The sequence below is a fragment of the Chroicocephalus ridibundus genome, chromosome 1, assembly GCF_963924245.1.
Source record: "Chroicocephalus ridibundus chromosome 1, bChrRid1.1, whole genome shotgun sequence".
Taxonomy (NCBI): Eukaryota; Metazoa; Chordata; class Aves; order Charadriiformes; family Laridae; genus Chroicocephalus; species Chroicocephalus ridibundus.
Window position 1 is genome coordinate 200063266 of NC_086284.1, and position 21721 is coordinate 200084986.

The 21721-nt window shown below is 36.3% G+C and overlaps 1 protein-coding gene across 10 annotated transcripts in view; it reads left to right on the forward strand.

Moving 5' to 3' along the window:
* BRD1 (bromodomain containing 1) overlaps nt 1-21402 on the forward strand; it is a 75763-nt gene extending 54361 nt beyond the window's left edge. For all 10 annotated transcript variants that reach the window (XM_063323356.1, XM_063323362.1, XM_063323361.1 and 7 more), the window contains 5 exons: nt 8485-8620; nt 9977-10104; nt 15266-15375; nt 17113-17267; nt 19505-21402. In XM_063323356.1, the coding sequence (XP_063179426.1) occupies nt 8485-8620; nt 9977-10104; nt 15266-15375; nt 17113-17267; nt 19505-19688 (713 nt within the window). In that variant the 3' untranslated portion in view covers nt 19689-21402. The remainder of the gene's footprint in view (nt 1-8484; nt 8621-9976; nt 10105-15265; nt 15376-17112; nt 17268-19504) is intronic.
* Nucleotides 21403-21721: the final 319 nt, after the last annotated feature.

Consider the following 21721-nt stretch of genomic DNA (forward strand, 5'->3'; position numbering starts at 1 on the left):
TATCCCTGTTAAGCAACTGAGAAGGGAACTTAAGACTAATTTAGGGACTTGAATCTTGCACTTTGCTTTTCCGTTGATTTTGCTGAGTAGTATTTGTAAGATTTTGACAAATAAAAATGGTATCAAGTGGCACATCTGACTAAGAATCCTTTAGCCAGCCCTGGGGATACAGTATTTTGGGACTTTTTTAATTGACAGCTGTCTTCCGTGTTTTCCATTATAGAACCCAGACATAGGTTTTTTTGGTCTGCGTAGAGGAATTGTACATATAGGAAGGTATCTCATGCAAAGAAACACATATTACTCAATAATAGGTAAAATACTTGAAATAAAGTTGCTTTTATTTATGGTGTCAAAACAGCATTCATTGGTCATGCTCTCACTTGGACTTTGTCAGGCCATGCTAAGCCAAAGTGGTAACGCTCCCCACACTTTCATTTTCCTTTCACTCCTTCCTTTTTTCCCTCTTTTCTTCCTTTACTTTTCCCTTTTCCCCTCTCTCCCCCTCTCTCCAAATCTGTAACAATACAACTGTCACTCAGAAATTACTTTCTAACAACATGTCATTGGAAAAAAATGGAGACAAAAGCAGATGTTAAGAACTAACCTTTGGCTGATAAGGATGGCTAAGTACTCACATGTTCTAGAAAAATGTGGGGGGGGTTTGTTGAAAATAAAAGTATTTAGGTCTGAGGGGAAAAAAATGCACTGTAGATTCATCTGATTAGCCCCAAATGTGAACATGCAAGTCAGCCTTATTTTAACTCTTTGTGTTCAGCGCTGCCTAAAAATAGCAAAGCTTGGGTTGGTGTTTAATAGCCCTTAATTATCTTCACTTGACAACGCTAAAGCACGGTCAGGTTGACTCCTGGAGCAGTGAAACATCTTGTTTTGTCTTTGCAGCTCCTTTCATTGAAGCAGGAAGACATCTTAGGATTGCAGGCACTGTTAAGTTTTGCTAGGGGGGAATAATTTTTTAGTGTGATGTTACAGTCTCTAAAAGGATTCAGATCATGCACTTCCTCAAGTACAGGGCAAGCTGTCCTAGGAGGAGGCTGTTCCATGCCACCAGTTAGCACTGGATCTTTTACACTGAATCAGTTGAAGTTTTCATCTCCCTGTGTGAAATACCCTTCAAGGTACAAAAGTCCTGGAAGACTAGGTCCAAAAATGCAGCTGTGTAACTTGAAGAAGTAACTGGCTAATTCAAGGACTTGCAGTTTCCTGCGCTGTCCTGTAGGTCGTCTCAGGGGTGGCAGGTCTCTGGTAAACACTTTGGCCTGTATCTTTTTTTCAGATGGCAACTTCTGCTTCAGTTTCTGTTCCCTGTCTTAGAGTGAGGCACAAAGTAAGAACTGATTTCTCTATAAATAGCTGAAAAAGAGAAAGAAATGGTATATGATTTGTTTTCTTTTTAATAGAGTAGAATCGCTGGATGTGCTTAAGTAAGAGCTCTGAAGTTCACCTGACCGTCTGTTTCCTCTTCTTTGGATCCCATGCCCAGCAATTGTGTTCTCACAATTACAGGGAAACATTTACTTTCAAAGAAAAAAAATGTGTTGGCAAAAGCTCTGTATAAAATCCTTTAGGTAGTAATTTAAGAAAAAGAAGTTGGTTCCATTTAGGAAATGGAATAGCCTACCTTTGTAGGTCCTGCTGTGCTGCTCTGAAAGAATGTTAGGCACTAAGTTGTTGAGGCAATATATTGGTAGATAATTACAGTGCTTTGTCATGATAAAAGTTGAAAACTAGAATAATTTTTATTGATTTAAGTTTTTAATAACTCTTTACATTTTCTTTCTTTAAATTTATATCAGGATTTGGTAGGTGAGAGAATAGAAATTTTCAAGTGGAATATGTGTAAGAAAGTTTTTATTTTTCTAAAGGATCTTTTCTGTTTGCGTTACTGCATAATTCAGGAAAAAAAATTCTGATCTTAAATCCCCATGAGTAATCTTTGCCAAGATAATTAGAAGTAAGTGATCCTAAATATTTCTGACTTTCTATAGTCATTATATTTCTTGGATCCTGAACGACAGTGTGATTCAGGCACTTAAATCGTGTATTTTACAGTTATCTCTGTGTGTTTTACATGTCATAAATCATATAAACTAGAGCTGACTAAAGAATTCTATTTGTAAAGATAGTTACAAATTCTTCAAGTTTTGTGCTTGTGCTTTTTAATGGCATTTTCTATTATACTATTACTGTCATCAGCCTTTTCTGTAGCACTGGAACAGCTGATGCTCTCTAGAAGAAGTTGTTAAAGGTTTTTTTGAGAAACGGTTCTGCTTGTATGCTTGTTTGTTTTGTTTTTTTTTTCCTTTCAGATTTTTCTGGAATGTTTTCAGACTCCTCCACCAGTGTTGCCTCCCAGTTGTATATTTTCAAATGTCTTGAACAATCATTCTACAGTACAGTGATCCTATTGTTGTAGTGCACAGAGCAACAGACAATCCTTATCTTCTGGAAGCTGTGGTTACTAAATGTTGATTAGTTTTCCTTTCTGTTGTGCAATTCAGATTCAGCTGTTTTAGCAGCCTCTCCTCTGACTAGCCTAGATTTTGACGAAAATTAGTAGTTACAGGATGAATTTTTTAGCATTCTTTTGGAACATATCAAACTGACTATTCTGTGAGCCACCATACTGTATTCATTATGTGTTACTTAAACCGACGAAGATGAAATTTTTCTGTTTAGATCTTGAAAGCTGCTGCTGTTTAGTGTGTAGGTGCCACGTCATGGGCTCACACTGAGCTTTCTTTGCTGTCTTTGGCTATGACCAAATTTTAAGCAAGTTTTAAAAGCTTTATTTCCAAGGGGACTCTTCACACCAAACTTCATCATCTTTGTGAGTAACTGGCTCCCATTTTGTCTGCATACTGAAGACTGTTTAAGAAATGTAAACTTTGACATGCTTAGATATTCATCTGTGTGTTCTGAAAGGAAGGATTGTGTCTAATGTGTCCCAACAGAATTTACTGTTGGAAGTAGAAATTTATAGGGTTATTCTTAATGTTCACTTTTTCAAAACTTTGTGGATGCCTTCCTATTGCTGCAGTATGCTCATTTTCAAGGTTTCAGTATTTAAGAATACAGTAACTTCTGATTATTTATTGCCTTGAAGTATTCCTTTACCCTGCCTGTGCATACCTGCATATATAAATCCTCTTAAATTAGGGTCATCCCCCGTCTTACTCTTATGGAGGGATTTTACATACATTCCAAAGCCATGTTCTTGATGCATATCATGCACGTGGAGGGTTTATTCTATGCTTTCAATGACTTGCATATATTTTCTTTTTTCAAGAAAGGACTGAATCAAAGTGAAGCTTTTAATCTAGTTCTGCCCCTTTTGAAATTTTAGCTGAGTATTAGTGTTAGAATACGTGGAACACTTGTATCATTCTCACTGTCTCTGGACGCTGCTGTAAGAGTGGCTTATTTATTTGAAAGCTCTGTTTCCTTTCAGAGAGACTTAATGGCTTTTTCACTGTCTTCCAGGTTCTCATATTAACTAATATCATGCTGGGTATTTATCTCTTTGGATCCTAATTATTTTCTGTTATCCTCAACATGGAATGGAATTCAATTAAATGATCATTTTGGAACGCAGAAAGACAATTACATTTGAAGTAATTATTTTGGATCATGTTGGAGACACCAGCCATCCTTAAAACAATACAAAAAAAATGAACACTGTTGGAGGAAGTCTTTGACATATATGAAACTATGCTCTTCATTCAATATATTGCCCCATTTCCGTAAGTTATAAAGTTGTACATGTTGTAGTATATGTGACACAAATTGGTCGCAGTTTTTTACCAGTCCCAGCTTCTTATTCCCAGAACATGCTCTGTGAGAGCAGATTAGTTAAGAATGTTCCATTTCCATCCTTTTCCCTTCCCCAAAAGACAGTCTAATCTTCCTTGGAGAAGTAAAGTGTACGAAGTAAATGTTTCACTTATTTTTGTGCATTTATGTAGTTTTAATAAAATACACGTTTTTCTTTATTATATATATTTTAATGAAGACTAGCGTCACTGCTGCTGGGTAAGTGCACAAGTCAGGACTTGATTAGTCCTTGCTTGGTAAAATCAGCCTAAGTAGTGTTATGTACGTGCTAGTGGGCTGTGTGCGGTCTTTTTTTGAATGCTCCCCCCTTTTTAATGGTTGAAATTATCTAACAGTTTTCATTATTTCTCAGCTCTTCAGCTGTGTTTAATACAGCACTTCATCTTACATTTGGATATGCTTGGTTTTGCATCAAGCTATGCATAATAAAACTTTAATTGCTTTAGATAATTTTATACAAGTTCTGCTTCTTTATTTTGTTTCAGTAAGACTGCAAGATGCGATTACAGTCTGAAATGCACAATTCTGTGGTAGCATTTTGTACATTCATGGAGCATGCTGCTCCTTGGACTATCCTGAGTTTTGTTCCTCTGTCATTTTTTCAGAACTTCTGCTGTCTTTCTGGAGTTACCTTTTCCTGCTTCCATTAATTTGGTACAGTCAACAAGATTCTAACTTCCTTGCTGTAGATAGTCAGTGAAAGTTTATTAAGAACAAACTGCTACTCTTGAGAAAAAGTTGAAACTTTCCCTGATAATTTTCAAGGCAGTGAGAAACCTGTGAAAAAGTATCAAGCTGATCATCTTTGGCTTATTTTTTATTTCTTCTTACGTTACAGGGTTTTTTGTTAAGTGTTTCTTTATTTTTAGAATGGTTATGTGTTTTATTATATGCCATGATTGACATGGCAATAAAAACTTTCTATGTAAATTGAAGTCTAGAGCTGACGATTGGAAATGGCTGTAACCCTGCATTTAAGATCAATAGCAGACTTCACTGTTTATGAATTCCTTTTTATTTTTAATGAAAAAATGTGGGTTCTGCCTCTGAGAGTGGACTGCATTTTTGAAGAAACTTAAGAACAGGGGAAAATAAAAAGGCATCATCCGCTAATGAAAGGTTTTCATTTGATGTTCAGGAATTTTTGGGGGGGGGCGAATGTTCTCAATCAAGGGTGTTGGTCGGGGAGTATGTGTAAGAAGTTCAGTACCCAACCCAGTAAAGTTTCTCTCCATGACTCTATAGAGAAATCTCATTTGATCTAACAAAATCATGAGCTTCTAGAAAATGTAAATGGCCATATAGGTTTGTTGCAAGCTTACCCATGCTACTAATCCACAAAACCAGGATGAATTACATCTGCTGTGGATTTTCTTGCTTTGATCTTCTTAGTAATATCTTTTGAGACACTAAAATGCAAATTCCTTAAAGCAAATGGGCATCATCTTTAATCTCACCTGTTCTGGTAGCTACAGGAGATGGGGCGTTTCTTGATTCATGGGAGAAAGAGTTTTGTAATGATCTAAAAAAACAAATCCCCAGTTATATATATAAATGCACTATAACTGGGTTGTTGTGCACATCAGTGATACCATAAAAGCACTCACATTTTACTGTCTGGATTTTTCTGTCAGGTTACAAGGTCACTTGGCAACTGCTGTATCTTTGACTAGATATGAGTGTGTTTTGTTTACAGTAGAGGTTGAGGTCTTCCTTTCTCAAAATATTGCCTATTCCTTATGATTTCTGAAAAGTGGACTGTATAAAGTGAGTCTCGTGGACTGCATAAGCTCATGTCATACAGGGCTTGATATTCAGGCAAACTGCTCCTGCCGATAGACTGCATGATCTTTGTTTTTCATACTTCCACAAGCAAGAGAGAAAGGTGTCTGAGATGCTCTAAGTTCTTTTGCACTTTAATATTTGTCAGAAAAAGTTGTTGATTTGGGTTTTTTTTCACTGTTGGTGACTATTCTACAGATTCGAAAGAACTTTGCTTAGTCTAATCTTAAAAACCTACGTTAGTGAATTCCATGGGTCATTGAACTCACAATGCAGGTTATGTTTAAACCAGTGTAAGACTGGATTACCACTGCAGAGGGCTGTCTCCATTGCTATAGTTGCACGTTTCTGTTGCTTCCCTTGTTTCTCAACATCAGCAATCAGGCAATCCCACGGTTGCTTTGCCCAGCGCATGACTGAAAACTAGTTCATTGCCATGACCACGTTTCTTGGTACTGGCATGGTGGCGAGGAGGAGAAACCATTGCAAGGGATTTTCTTTTTTTTTTTTTTTTTTTTTTCAGAAAAACCATTTGCAAATGGACAAAACGTCCATTTCAGCAGCAGCACATTCATAAACTGGTTGAAGCAATCAAAATGAGAAGCTACTCCCTAATTTTTTTCCCCCTGCATATACATGTACATACAGAACCGGTGTACTTAGAGATACATAGCCAAGTCATTTGTATACATTTTATACATCTCTTACAAGAATAAACAGATACATCCTTCCACTGTCTCAGTCCACTGTGAACCTGAACTGTGCTCGGGTTCTGGTAGCAATGTTTACTCAATCGGTCTTTAAACTGATAATTTAATCTTTGATCTAACTTGTTTCTGCTGACAGCTGGTATATATTAGAAGCCTGAATGGTAACTTGAGTAATGTGTCTCTGGCTTGTGGCAGGATGAAAACAAAACTGTTTCTACACTTCACTTGAAGAATAGGTCTGACAGGATATCTAAGAATAAAAAATAGTCATTTGCAGAGACCTAAGAGATCTCCTTTTTTATCTTTGCAGAATGTTTTCCCAGCTTTTCATTTCAGATGCTCTGTGAAGCGTGCTGCAATAGTTTATAAGGGAATTTAAGCTTTCCCATAAAGCATACTCTGCTTTGACAGGTCTTTCGGAGTAGTCAAGGACCGAACTACTTAATCTCCAGCTATTTGTACTGACTTGCTGAAAAAAAGATTAATCAATATCATGTAGTTTGGTGCTTGAACACTCAAGACAATGCTACCTTTATCATTTTGTTTTCTTGTATAGGAAATCAAAGGCAAATATAGGAGTTACAAGTAACAGGTGCTCTTAAATAAATGTCAAATAAATGGCAATGAAAGAGAATGCTTATCTATAGTAAATCTTTCAGACCATTGAATAAATTCTCCCTTTTCTCTTAAAAATCTAAAATTGCATTGATAATCTAAATGGAAGGTCTCCTGCAGGTGGAGGTGGAAATCCCTTAAATTGCTGTATGGAAATGCTTTGAAATACAACTGAGTCATACAAAGTAACTTGCTAAGCTCAAGTTCCTTGGTTGTCAGCCTTTTTTGCAGAGATCTTTGGAGCAAACAGACTGGAAGAATTAGAACTTAAGGGAGTTCTGCCATAATTGCCTTACAGCATAATGCTCTATGGAGAGGCACGTGAAGTTGCATAAGCTTATTGTCTGTGTCAACGTGAACAAAGATCATGATGAACCTTTAAGACTCTGATAATAAGACGGCTGGGATGGGTAGCTCTTTCTTGCATTATGAGAAACATGCTGGTCATATGCCTTAAGTAAAAACTTTAGTTTATTGTAAGGAAATATACGTGCTCAGAATTGAATTTGTGTTAAAATTTTGCTCTTTTGTAGTCTACAGCTTGCAGTAGGTGATTGCAGGCTGGTACCGTTACCTTTAGCCAGTTCGTTTCTGTTGATATCTGCAATCTGTGTTGGATTCTTTCTTTTTTAGTCCTAATTTCCTCCCCTACCCCCCACCCCGCCTTGGTAAAGTCTTCAGAACGCTATCTTAAACATCTTTGTCTCTAATCAAATATGGAAATGGTTTAATAAGAACTATACTGTTTGTGAATTGGCAAACGCAAAGCAGGATTGGTGTCAGCCCATCAAATCAATAGCTTGTAATATAAAAGCCTTCTGTTCCATTTTCATTACCATTATGAAATTAAAATATATCCTTGGGCATATATGAACTTGGACTAGGGGAAGGATAGTAAAATATAGTAATGTGCATATTATTGATTGTTGATCTCTGTTTAGAAAACAGACATGATGGTGTCAATCTGAATTTATTAAAATGGAAAGACTGTCAGGAAGAACTAGGTAGCAGCAGGAGGGAATCCCTACCACTCTTTACTTCCAGTGTTTGAAAAGGATTTTCAGTATTTCTTGACTTCTAGTTGTAACACTAAATTCAAATGAGTCTTGTGTTGACTTAGTAAATCTGCCTGGTTTGTAACATGGGGGTTTGAGGTGGTTTTTTTTCCTTGTTTTTTTCCTACCCAGTTTCTGCAGCCTGACTGTCTTAATAGTTGGAAACATTACATATAGAGACCGATTTGATATTCCATTTGGCATTTCCCATATTATAACTTCCACCTTTTTTCATATTACCTAAATTTCCACCCTATCTTTAAAGTCCGGACTACAGGAATGTCCTATTTATAACACTGTGTTTTGAAATGAAATGTTTTGTTAATGTTCCATGTTCTTTGTTTTTCATTACATCAAAATACTTGAAGTACAGAACAATAACGTTGCAATGTGAGAGTATAAAAATTTTTTAATGGAAATGGTGTGGTTTCCAGTTTGATACAGTTTATTTTTGTGTTATGCTGTAGGTCTGTCAAATGGTTTTGGAGATGGAAGTAAAGAGAGAACGTTAGATGATACTCCGGGACGAAAAGTTGAACCTCGTCGCCGCTGTGCATCAGAATCTAGTATTTCATCTAGTAACAGTCTTTTGTGTAACTCAAGGTAAACTGTAAATCTGAAATACAAGTTTGAGATTGAATGTATCAGTTTTCTATACTGTTCGTGACCCACACCAAAGTATTGCATAACATTTAGAAAAAAGTGTAAATTTAAATTTTCTCAGTTGTGTGTCAAATCTGAGATACCTTTCAGGATTGCTAGTATTCTTTTGTTGAATTCAGGTTTTTGCAGATCTGGGCAGTTACACTTTATACTTCTCTGTGCTTCTCTTGCGCTGTATAGATACATATACGTGTTTGTGTGCATATTATCTTGTTTTAGTTACTTTCCTAGTCCTGAACACTAAAAATGGGTGTGTTTATTTTGGTGAGGGGATGACAGAAGCCATTTCCAAAGTGGAGTCTTGTACACAGGGAAGGTAAATTTAGTAGCTGTGGAACTGTAAATAATCAATCTGTGATTTGGATTACTGTCTAGTTACGGCAGTGATGATAGTACCCACATACCAGCTATTGACCGTCTCTTTGTGAAGTCTGTTGTTAAAGATAGGACTGTCAGAATGGTCACCTCTGCCACTGCTGATAAATATTTCTCCATTGCCTGTGTTGCACATCTTCCAAAAGCACACTAATCTCTGGGGTTAAAAAAAAAAAACAACAAATATGTCCAGCCCTGGGCTATGAGGATGGGGCATACAGGAGTAGAGGGTAAATCTGATTGGAGGAAAAAAAAAAGAAAAAAAAAAAAAAAAAAAAAAAGAAGGTGGCAGTAGCTTTATTCATGCATTCAAGATTGCTATTAAACTGTTTAAGGGAATGGTGTTAATGCATTCATGTCAAACAGGCTTTCAGAAACAGGTTTTAACATTGCATGTCTTGTAAATGTGATATATTGAGGATTTCATCTAGAATATTCAGATTCTTTGATCTCTTAAAGAAAACTCAAGTGTGCAGAGGACAGTTTTCTCATTTTGTATATTGATATTCCACAGTTAAAAGACTTGAATTTGTAGTGAAAAATGAAAGAGAAAATAATTGTGTTTCCTGTGTAGGGGAACTGTTGCAGCAGACGGAACGTGTTTCCATTGGCCAGTATCTGCTGTAACACTGGAGACAAAGCGGCCTCTGTCATTTGTGCGTGTACTCAACTGTACAGCAGTTGAGGTGCAGTTGCATACTGTTTGTCTTTTCCTGATAACCAGGCAATTCTCTGCATGAAAATAATCCGGGATTTCAGTTTTTATATTGTTGTTTTCTGTTTGTTACATTAAAATTTGTTAGAGCTTGCTGCTCTCATTTTACTGTGTACTGATGAATTTCAAAGTCTTTTTCAAAGTCTTGATTTATAGTTAGCGATGTTAATTATCAAGTAATGGTTTTAATATTAGTACTTTTGTAGTTTCAGCCTACCGAAGTGTGGTAAAGGTAAACCAGCACTTATACGGAGACACACACTGGAAGACCGCAGCGAATTGATATCATGCATTGAAAATGGAAACTATGCCAAAGCAGCAAGAATTGCAGCTGGTAATGATAAACTATTCTATTCTGTTCTATTCTTAATAATATTGTATAACTATAATTTTGTCCATTTACTTGACAGATTCTAACATCCTTATTTTCGCTGCTGTAATACATCTGAGTGTTCTGAAAGTGGTGGTGATAGCATTGCAGAAACTACTGGTTTCTGCTTTTGACTTTTTAAAGACTTTGAAGAGAAACGAATAGTACCTGATTTGGGGTTTTTGATTAAGAAGTGGTATTTAAAGTGATCAAGCTACTCTAGTAATATAAGCAAAACTTGGCCTGAAGTATTATTTGTCGTTCTGTCAATATTTGTTGGGCATTTTGGGTTGGGATTTACTCCTCATGTACTATTCTGCATAAACGCGTTCACAGACAGGTAAGACATGGTCTGCTTTGATTCAGGAAAAATTTGTAATGGGAAGGAAGTGGAAGTTTCTAGGAATGTAGAGGGTAATAAGTTACCAAATTTTAGGGAAATAACTATGTTCTGGTGGTATGTTTTCCACCTGTTTCAAAATTTTAATTGGATTGCAAGACTTAATTAGGTCATCTCTTCCATAAGTAGAACTGTGTGTGTAATGCAGCGCTCCCACGCTGAAGTTAGGCATCAGCCTTACAGTGTCTCACAGACCTGTCTTTAGTTTCTGACCTGAGAACTCTTCTCCCCCTAATCCTGGGTGTTCCTTATCCAGGACTCTCTCATGTCTTTGTAGTGCTTTTATCTGACTCTTTGTTTCCCTCAGGCTGTTCTTTCCTCCCTATATGATCAGTTTTGTTTTTCTTTCTTGCAGCTAATCTGTTTTCAGCTACTGCTTTGTTACTCTGAGCTTTAGTATCTTTATTATCTGTGTGGTAACCCCTTATACAGGACTTAACCTTTTCCATTTGTTTTTCTTACTCTGTCCTGGGTAGTCTGATATTTAACTCTTTCCACTTAGAGTTCCTGTAGCTGTTCTTTCAGAAGTCTCCTTGATCTCTCTTAATTCTGTCTCTGTGCTCAGATACATTCTACAGCTGCCTAAAAGGAGGAGCAAATGACAGTTACCAGTGTTATTTTATATATTACTATATATTCTGTCTAATTTGAGCTCTTTTGGCTGCCTTCCGCAGCCTGTTACCTCAGCAGGTCAAGAAAAGGAAATAAGTAGGAGTGAAGTGAAATCTCCTGTTTACATTCTGTGCATAAGTCGAACTTTACCATGTCTTACTTTTATTAGTAAAATTCCAGATTTTACAAAGAAACTAAAATAAAGGTTGTTCATTCTTGTGAAAATGTCTCAAACAGTTCTGTTAGACAGAGCATGCATGCATTAGAAACACACACAATTCTTACAGTTACGGTGTCTTCAGGTCCAAGGAATATCTTGTTTGTATTTACAAGATGCTGTCTCAGAACCTGTGGTGCGGTGTGTTGCAATACTGCAATTATGATGCAGTTTTGCCTTGATTAATGGCTGTAATCATTGTAATGCATGCACACTGACATACGTTAGTTCCAAGGCAAGCGACGTTACAAGAGTACTATTGAAATCACAGCGCCAAGTGTGCGAGTCAGGGCCTGCTGTTGTTCTGTAACGCTGCTGCCACGTTCTGCGTTGTTGACTCATGAGACTGAGGTGTGCTTTAGAACCAGGTCCACTCAGTGTACTGGACAAGTTAAGACTGTTAAGGAAAAATATGTTCTATATTGAAATATGAAGATCATATTGAGATATAAATACAGAGGATTAATTAGAGTTTCAAAAGTGACTCAGAATTCTGCCCAACTTTTGGGGCTTGGACCTGTAGGCTTAATAGGGTTTTGATTTTCAAATCTGTATGTAATAGCTTGTTGTCCTTGGTGTGCAAGAGCACTGGAGGATGAATAGACACGTGCTATGAGTGTTTTTCATTAACAGCTGCTGTGTACAGAGATGTGCTGAAGTTTGTAGTTCTTGGATTCCTTTATAGGGTCAGGAAGTTGGCGTGCCAGAGCGGCAATGTGTTCTTCTGCCTGTCCCTCCTGAACCTTGCCTGATCCTTTCGCCTGGCTATTTCTTTTTCCCCGATCTGAGATTCTTACCTATCTCTCCTGTTCCCAGGCCCTCTCATGCATTTTTGTCCCAGTTTTCAATTCTTTGTCCCCATCTTCGTCTAGTCAGTCGCTCCACCTTATTGTCAGATTTTTGGTTTTATTATTTTATTCCTCGGTCAATCTTAGTGACGGTATTTTTTCCAGCGGTGTCTAGATGCTGTCTTTCCCTTCAGTCACATCGGACTGGTGAGCAGGAGTGTCCAGGGAGCCGGTCGTAGCGGAACTTTTGCTGCCTTCCCTCTATGTAATTTAAAAAGTTCCCTCTATGTAATTAAAAAAAAAAAAAAGACACTGTGCACTCTTAATCTGGTCATCTCTCAGGAAAATACTTTCCTGTTTGTGGCTGAAGTTTCTGGTTTAAAATAAAATTGGTGTATGAAGGGCTCTCATTCCTTGCTGAAAGCTGTGCAGATACTGGGTTTGAAGTGCTTGGGTCTGATTCTGAAGACAGAAGTACCTTAAAGTTTTGAGGATTGTGACACTGGCACCTAATGGGTGTTTTACTTAACTTCCCCACAAAAAATTAAACATATTGACTTTATTATGAGAACGATGCTGAAAAAAACACTAGTTGTTTTAAAAAAGTGAAGAATTTTTATGGGGAGGAAATGAGACATCATTATTGTTACCCTAAACTATGTAGAATCTTAAGTCTGGTTTGTGGTATTTTGTTACTGTTGGTTTTCAGCTAGTAAGAGTAATGTTATTTAAAATCTTAAGCAGTATTGTCCTGACTGCAAACTTAAATTCATTGTGTCTCGTAGCTTGAGGAACTAAAGAGATTTTTTTATGTTGTAAAAGAAAAGTACTAACCGTATGTGGTAGTGTATTAACCTGCTATCACCACGTGGAGTGAATTCTGACTAGGAGAAATTCCGAGACTCTTCCCTAGTGCGTATACACCCAAGAAGCCTCTGAGGGAATCTGGGCTGCATCCGTCCTGCCAGATTGTGTATGACCTTCTACACAGCATTAAAATATCATTTTCTTTGTTTCATATCAACTCTGCAGCTGAGAATAATACAGGTTTCATTTCTTTTCTTGTTAGAAGAGGACTTGAACTGTTTTTATGTACCAGATGCAGTTCTGTAGATATTTTTCAAAATAGTCTGTGTATGAAGGATACATTAATCTAAACCTTCATGACTCTATAACTGACATGTGAATACTTAACATAATGGTATTAATAGAATAGAGAAATAAAGAAGCTGCCCGTATTGCTTTTTCTGTTGCTTTGATTGTTTTATTTTGAGATACTACCAAAATGGGTCATCCGGATTTAACATGTGTTTCTATAATATCCAATATTTTGTGTATTCAGTTATACTCTTAGAATTATAAGACTGCCTGTGTGTATTTAATTTGTGCGTATCATATATTTATAAATCTGAAGAATATTATTACGGCTTTTAATGAGAAAGTGAAGAATGTCCTAAAATGACCTCTCTAAAACTATACAGAAAGGAGCAAATAAACAAACCACTGAATAGATTTAGTACCTGTTTTTCCAAGGTTATGTAGTTCAGTAAGAGAAAGTGTAAATAAGACTTACATTATTTTCATCATTTTGTATAATGGAATCCAGTGGTTAAAGATCTCCTCTGTAAAGCCTGCTGGGATTGGTGGCAAAGATGTTTTCTTTAGAAGACTTTTTTTCGAGATCTTAAAAGACACTGGAAAAACTGTATTTGTTTCTCTTTCTTCTGTGTGATGGCAAGTTATTAGGAACTATTGCATTTTAATAACTGATGTTACATAGTTGTGAATATCTAAAGATAAGACTTCCCAATGAAATATTGATACCATTATAGATTAAAAATAAATTAAAATTGAATGAATAGCCTATGGCTGAAAATTGACCTAGAATATTTTGTGAAGAATGATTGACCTCTTTTTTCTTTTTTTTTTTTTTTTTTTTTGGTATGATCACCTTAAACACTTTTTCCTTGCTATTCCTACTCTGACAAGTTTGAAACCACTTTTTTCCCAGTACTTCTTGTGATGTTGATATGGAACATATATCTGCACATCACACTTCATTATAAATAAGCATTGCCTATTTTAAATGGGAGCAGATTGGGAAGAACTGAAGAATAAATTGCCTTACTGCTAAAAAAAAGTGCAACTGCAACCTCTGAACTGTATTTTGGTACCACATTTCCCCATCTAAGTGCCTCCTCATCTTTACAGCTTGTGAGCTTTCATTACCTTCTTCCTGCTTGTTCCACCCCCAGTCCCATCTTGAGGGGTAACTCGCTGTCTTCTACCCAGTCTCTTGACCGTATCCCTGTGTGTCTAAGGGGCTAATTGCAGTTCCGGTTGACTGAAAGGCTTAAACCTGTCTCATGCTTCAATCCAGTGGTGAGCAAGAGAGAAGAAAACGGAGGATTCTGGTAGAAGCAAGCAGTAACATAAACTCAGTTTTCTGTTGTGCTGCCTCCTGAGAAGGGAAAAAAAAACCTCTATTGCAGCTGCTTCCTTGAGCCCTGATGGTCTTTTTGAATTTTGCTGCAGGAAAGGGCTGGGCAGAGAGACCAAGAGGGCTGATTAAAAATAAATAAATAGAAATTAAAATGCAGATTAGAATTTATGCATAAGAACGGAAAGGTGTACCAGACAAGTATTGTAAGTTGTCAGGGGCTAGTCTTACTATGTTATATCCAAAACTTCAGAAACATCCACGCAACTTGAATGTCCAATACCATTAGTTCTTCGATAGGATTGTCATAGTTTTAAAAGAAACTGGTTATTTGGAGTACCATAATTTTAAGTTTTCATTTGAGCTTTTTCAAAGGGGAAGGATTATGAGAATTTGTCAAACACTTGCTTTCTGAGAATTAAGGTGGTTTAAGATACTCTGTTTCTAGAAGTGTCTAAAAACTTGTTCTTTATCTGTAGGCTTGGATTAAAGTACTAGTATCATCAGCTGTTACAAACATTACATGCTTTTTGTTGTGTGCATGGAAGGTGGTATTGGTATTTGGATTCTAATGATCATGAGACACTGATGAGGAAACTGCAGAAGATTTGTCTGAGGTTTCATTCTTTAACATACTAATTTTATATTTAATTATTATTTGTTCTTAGAAGTTGGGCATAGCAGTATGTGGATTTCAACTGATGCTGCAACATCTGTTCTTGAGCCTCTAAAAGTAGTATGGGCCAAATGCAGTGGATATCCCTCTTACCCAGCTCTGGTAAGTACACAGCTTCTGAGAATATCAGTGCGTGAACTTAAGGTAACTGATAAATTCCCATTCATGTTGAATAAAGATGGATTATTCTGCCCTCTTTACCATACATCCAGTTTGTAAAATTACTGTCGTATCAGATGTTGAGTCAATCTCTAATACCCTACCCATCTTTGAGATGTGCAATACCAGTCTCAGTAGTCTTTGTTTCTGCAGTGTGTAATATTGTTTAAAGAACCAACTGAATAAGCATTTCACAGACATCTTGTTGGTGTTTGAACTATAGAATATTTTTCTGGTGTAAAATGAGTATAAAAATACTCCGATTCTGTGGCTCATTAAAGAAACAAAAAACTTGATAGGGTCAGAATAAACTGAATAATTGCATCCAGTCGTGAATGATGTACGGTAAACTTAAAGCTGTTGTGCCTGTGTTATTTTAGGAGAAGTACGCACAGTTCTACTTAAATCAAAGTGTGCAGAGGAAATGTTGTTGATAAGTGTTTAGCTTCAAGCATTTGGGGTTATAGAAACAGTTCTTACAGTATGGCTTTATTTTGTATAATAGACTGGACAGTCATGACTGTTTTAATATATATGTGTTGGGGAGGTCAGGAAATGTAATCATACAGAGTTAGGTTAAAACCTGTGGAGGTGAGACTTAGAGCACTTGAGTTTAAGTGCCCTCATTGGGGGACCCGAAAAATCTTGGGTCAGATGCTGAAAATTTGATTATTTGATTGTCTCTGGAATGGTGTTAGCACTTCAATGTTAGATTTAAGCTGATCTTGACCAAAGGGCACCTTTTCTGCCCACTACTTTGTCAGCACTGGTGTTCTCTGAGTGTGCGATGAGTTGATTGAGGAATTAAACCTCAGTCAAGAGAAGAAAGTTTTCCTAATTTCTACAAACTCTCCACAGCGTTAGCTTTCTGTTGATTTACTTCCCATAATCAGTTTACTGTGGATTAAGATTGGTGCCAGTGTGGATGCTAGAAAAACAACAGGAGTTTGTAGTGTAGGAGATGGATGGAACAGGCATGGAGTAGCACAGCGCTTCTTTGGTGGAAGCTGAGCACTTGGTAACGCTGTGATCTACCTGCAAAGGAGTTTTTCCATCAGCCTGGTTAGTTTAATGTTTGCAACATTTTCCCCCCTCCCCCAGCCTTTGTTCAGGAAGGGCTTGTGACTGTGTTTTTTACTGAAAACGGAGTCATTAAATTGGATATGCAAGATACTTGAAAGGGACTTCTGATTATTATTTGTTTTCCTGTTTGGGTTTTTTTGCTCATTTGAAGAGTGTTTTGCTTCAGACTTTGCGTATGGGGCTTCTATTTTGTAGAAGCAAATATTTATACCATAACATAGGTTGTTTCTTAAAGGTATCTGAAATTCAAAACCCAGAATTTGAGGCCAGTTATGACTAGTTGCTTTTAGAACTCTTGGTTCAACTTTCTCTTTCTGAAACCTGCTTGTCACTCTGCAAAGTTGTACCAAGTGAAATTCAAATGTGACTTTAAGAAGAACTGATATGGGTGGAAAAATGCTCTAGAAGTAGTTTTTTCAGTTTAATTTACTACTGTGCCTCCACTCTGTCTATACAGCTGATGTCAAGAAGTAATGTAAACGTGTAACACAGAGACAATTTATACGCAGTGGCTGTTTTAATTTATTTGTAATACCTCCTTAACATAAATTATGTAGTTATAAAAAAATAGGAACTGTCCTTTCTTCTCTTCTATAGATTATTGACCCTAAGATGCCTCGTGTTGCTGGCCATCACAACGGTGTTACTATACCAGTGCCGCCTCTGGATGTACTGAAAATTGGAGAACAAATGCAGACGAAATCAGACGAGAAACTATTCTTAGTACTATTTTTTGACAATAAAAGAAGTTGGTATGTTACTGAAATGTATTGTTTGATGCAGTGACTTAAAATTTTAAGTAACTTTAGTCTAAAAGAAAATTGTAACATTATCATTCCATCGGTATCTTTCCTATGGAAGTATCAACTGTAATGTTAAAATTTCATATTTGAGTCTATTCTTGAACCAAGGCGTATCATCACGGAAAGATGGTCAATTTGGAAGAAAATAATATAAGTTGTTAAATTGACTTTTGTTTTGATTTACAAGCTACTTTCATTTCTTGACCTGATAAAATTGCTTCTTTAGCTAAACAGATTTTTTTTTTAAAGGTAATAGTCTTTAGTATTTATCTGTATCAGCCTTCATCACTGCTTTCCAAATGACAACACTTTTTTCCCCCCAGTCTGCTCAAGTGCATTTTCTTTAAATTGTTAACTTCTCTATTTGAATGCTGTATTAACGCTCTCATTTGAAGTTCTTGGCCCTTTCTAAATTTTTTTGTGAAACTTTCACTTTTTCCATTTCTTTCAGTATCAGCAACATGCTGTGTGGAGCCTGAAGGGATAATTCACTCAATAAAACATTCTCTTCCCCTTCCACTAGCTCTTTTTTTTTTTTTTTGGTTACTTTTTTTTGGTGTATTTTTCATCTACCTCGCTTTCTTCCTTTCTTCAAGTTACGCATTTCTTTCCTATGTTCTTCTTAATCCCTCTCCCCTCTGGGTTTCCATACAGGTCAAGCTAGCTTTAAATTTTTTTATATTTCAATTTTACTCTTATATTTGCTTACACTTTCCGATATTATTTTCCTCTTCAGCTAATTAAATGTCTAGAAATGCTGGCATTGTCCTCACTCTCTGCGTCCCAGTACACTGCCACCTAAAAACTTCTTGCCTTAAATTTAGAACTGGTGTTTGCTTTTCTGTCCTCATAGATCCTTCGGCATAATCACGACTCTTTGGCTTGCTCTCTCTGTTCTTCAATTTTTTCTTAATTAATTGGTACTTCTTCATGATCATCTTCGTTCAGTTGTGCAGGATTCCATGAGATCCTGCATTCTTCTGCCTTTGTTCATGGAGAACATCCAAATTTAAACATATTCAGTTTTCTGTTTCTCTTTTTTCTCTCCTCGGTATCACAAGTGTAATGCATGCTCTCTTGCCACTTCCTTAATAATTGCTGTGATTGCTTCTTGATCCTGGGAGTCCTCTGCAGCTTAATAAGCCTTTCTGATTCATCTCTGCATAGATGGACAGAAAAAATTAAATATTTTTCCAATCCCTTTCCCCTCCTTCCCCTTGTCCCCCCAACACTTTATGGTAATTGTTCTTTTATCCTGATTATTTTGACCATTTTGGCACTCATCACTCCAACTCGCCTTTTTCTCTTTTACCCTAAACCCATGTCTATGATTTTCGTTGACTTGCAGGGTGTACGTCATCCTCAGTCTGTGATACCAGCTTCTGTCACCTATGGATTACCTTTCCAAATAGGTGTATTTGTTTCTTCTCCTTCGCTGCTTGTATCTGGAGGACTTGGCACGCTTTCTGTTAAAAATACCTTCTTAAGACTTCCCTCAGATCTATATTAAAACTGATAATGGTTAGACTGCTGCTTACTGTGCTGGTCACTGACGTCACTGTTCTTTACTGTTCTGTCTGTATCCTTGTACTGGCTCTTTACGCTTCTTTGGTTTCAGTGCCTGTGCTCAGTACAATGGGGTTGTAGTTCAGAGTGCTTTAATAAAAAAATAAAGTTTCAAGAGGCAACTTTATTGTGTTAAAAAAACCATCTTTGAAGAAGATGTTTTGCATCAGACTTCACTGTCCGATAAAGACCAAATTGAGATGTTAAACGTAAGGCAAAAATTCATCATCTGTAAATTCCTTGTAATAACGGAGATGACAGAATGAAGAAAAACAATACTGTGTCAAGTGAATCGAGTCACATTCATTGATAGTTGCTGCTGCCTGTTCTTAAACTAAATTGCATGAGTATCTCATGCTAATTTTTTTTCAGTCGATACTTAATATCAATCATTAAATAAGTATTAGAATGTATTCTTTGTTTTGTGGAAGAGGCTTTCTTATATTTCACGTTCTTAAAATATTTAAGGCAAGTAAGTACTATCTTAAAAGGCATTTTATCAGTTTAAGATGGTAAATCTGATCTGCTCTATGACAAACACAATATATCAACCCTGACATTTCTGGACAAGCTTCTTGATTTTATTCTGCATTTAACGTACCTATTTTACCCTTTTACAGGCAGTGGCTTCCCAAATCCAAAATGGTTCCCCTTGGGATAGATGAGACCATAGACAAGTTAAAAATGATGGAAGGCCGTAACTCAAGCATACGGAAAGCAGTAAGAATTGCTTTTGATCGTGCTATGAATCACCTGAGTAGAGTCCATGGAGAACCAGTCAGTGACTTCAGTGATATTGACTAACAGAGATTCTACCAAGGCATGAAAAGTACCACACACAGACTTGAACTCTACTAATGAACCTCTTTGTCTAAAAGAATGTATTGAAGATACAACCCCTTAATTGTTGATTCAGTGGCTGAGTTCTGCAAACTTGAAATAGTTGAGCAATTCTTCTAAATCACCATTGCCGTATTGATTAATGATTTTATCGTGTTGTAGTTTGGAGGATTTTCCACTAAACCTGTTAAAATGTCTTGTTCATAGTGTTCATAATTGTACATAAATGTATATTCAACACTTAACTTATTCTGATTTTAGAAGTAGCTCTTTAATTCCTTTTATAATTTTGCTGGGGAGGGAGTTGGTTTTTGTTCCCATGCTTCTTAATATTTTTTTTTCTTTCTTTCTTTCTGAGGTTAAGTTACCTAAGCACCATCTTCCAGCTTACGGTGTTTAGTGGATCTTAAAGCCTAATATCAAAATGGCATCAAATATATGTTTGCCTAAATCATATACAGTATGGTGCTGCTTGTATCATTTCTTCCTTGGTCTGTAGCTTCTGAAAAAGACTTCTGAATGTTTGTGTAAATCGTTGCTCTTTGCACAAAGTACCGCATATTTAAGATTGATGTAAATTTACAATGACAAATATGTATTTTAAGAAAGGAAGTTGCATTATTTTGGAGGGTACTTTGTGAGAAAGACATCAAGAAAAAAATTATACTATGTACATCACTTGCAAATCACCAAAAACACTCCATTGTTGCCCAAAATAACTTAAGATTGTTTTTGTTTTAAACAAATCTGGCTTAAAGCCTGCAAGCACATTATTTCTTTCAAAACCATATCCCATTTATCTCCCATTGATTTTAATCTTGTTGATATGTGTGCCTCCCTGTGTTTTATTTATTGTAGAAAATGTATTAATTTGCTTTATAATGAAAAATAAAATTGACAAATATATTGATATGCATTTTTATACAGGCACATGAGAAGACAACTTGCTTTGGGAGAAAAATGTATTGGAAATTGTATAAAATAACTTGATGGTTTGTGTGTAATTTGATTTTTTTGTAACTTGTAATCTTCTGTTTCCGATGAGGGGATTTATGTAACTTTTAATTTAGAACACTTTGGTAGCAATAGAAACTTTGGATACATTTTTGTATGGTACATGTGATGTATATAGAATTAGTACTTTATTTTTATTTTTAAGAAGTAAAGCATTATGTTTGGGCAGGGGGAAGAAGGAGGGTGGGTTTCCAGAACTGCATTTTTATATTAAAAAGAAAAAAAATAAAGTCAAGATATTGATTGTTGTAGCTACTTTATTCCTACCTTCACTGAGATACCGAATTTGTAACAATGAAAATGGCAAGGTATGTTTGCAATGTGATTTATAATGACTCCATTATTTATAAATGCACTGTGTTTGAACTCTTTTGCAGTGATATCTTAAATACTGTACCAAGTTATATAGTAAGAAACACCAAATAATGCATATGAATGCACGAAGTATTTATGCCCAGCTTTTTTATAAAGGATTAGCAAATACAGCAAAACCAATACTTTTTAGATCTTTTTTTAAAACTTCATTGAATAGCATACTTCATTGTTAAACCTGCTTGAATCTTTATTTTAAAGGGACAATTACTTTTTAAATAGTTTTTAATGTTTTTATTCTCTATTGTTTGTAATACCCCCTTAGAAGCTTGAAATAAAATTTCTTTCTCAACTGTTAATTTTGTCCTCAATTTAGCCCCTGAGATTTTGCTGTAGTGCCCATTTTCTTACTCCATGGCTGAGCTGTTACAGAGGCGCTAGTTCAAGAACCCGATGGTTTTCTTGCTGTGGCACGCAGTGTCCTCCTTACTGAGCCCTCCGCAGGGTAGGTATTCTAGTTAAGCTACTCGAGCTGAGACCAGTTGCCTATAATGGACTCTAATAATTACAAAGATTAGTTGGATAAATTTCACAAATGATCAAGCAAGTGGTTTTCTCGAGTCTTGACAGCAAACGCAGCTTTAGCGGGAGCAGTGTTGGCAGGTATCCTG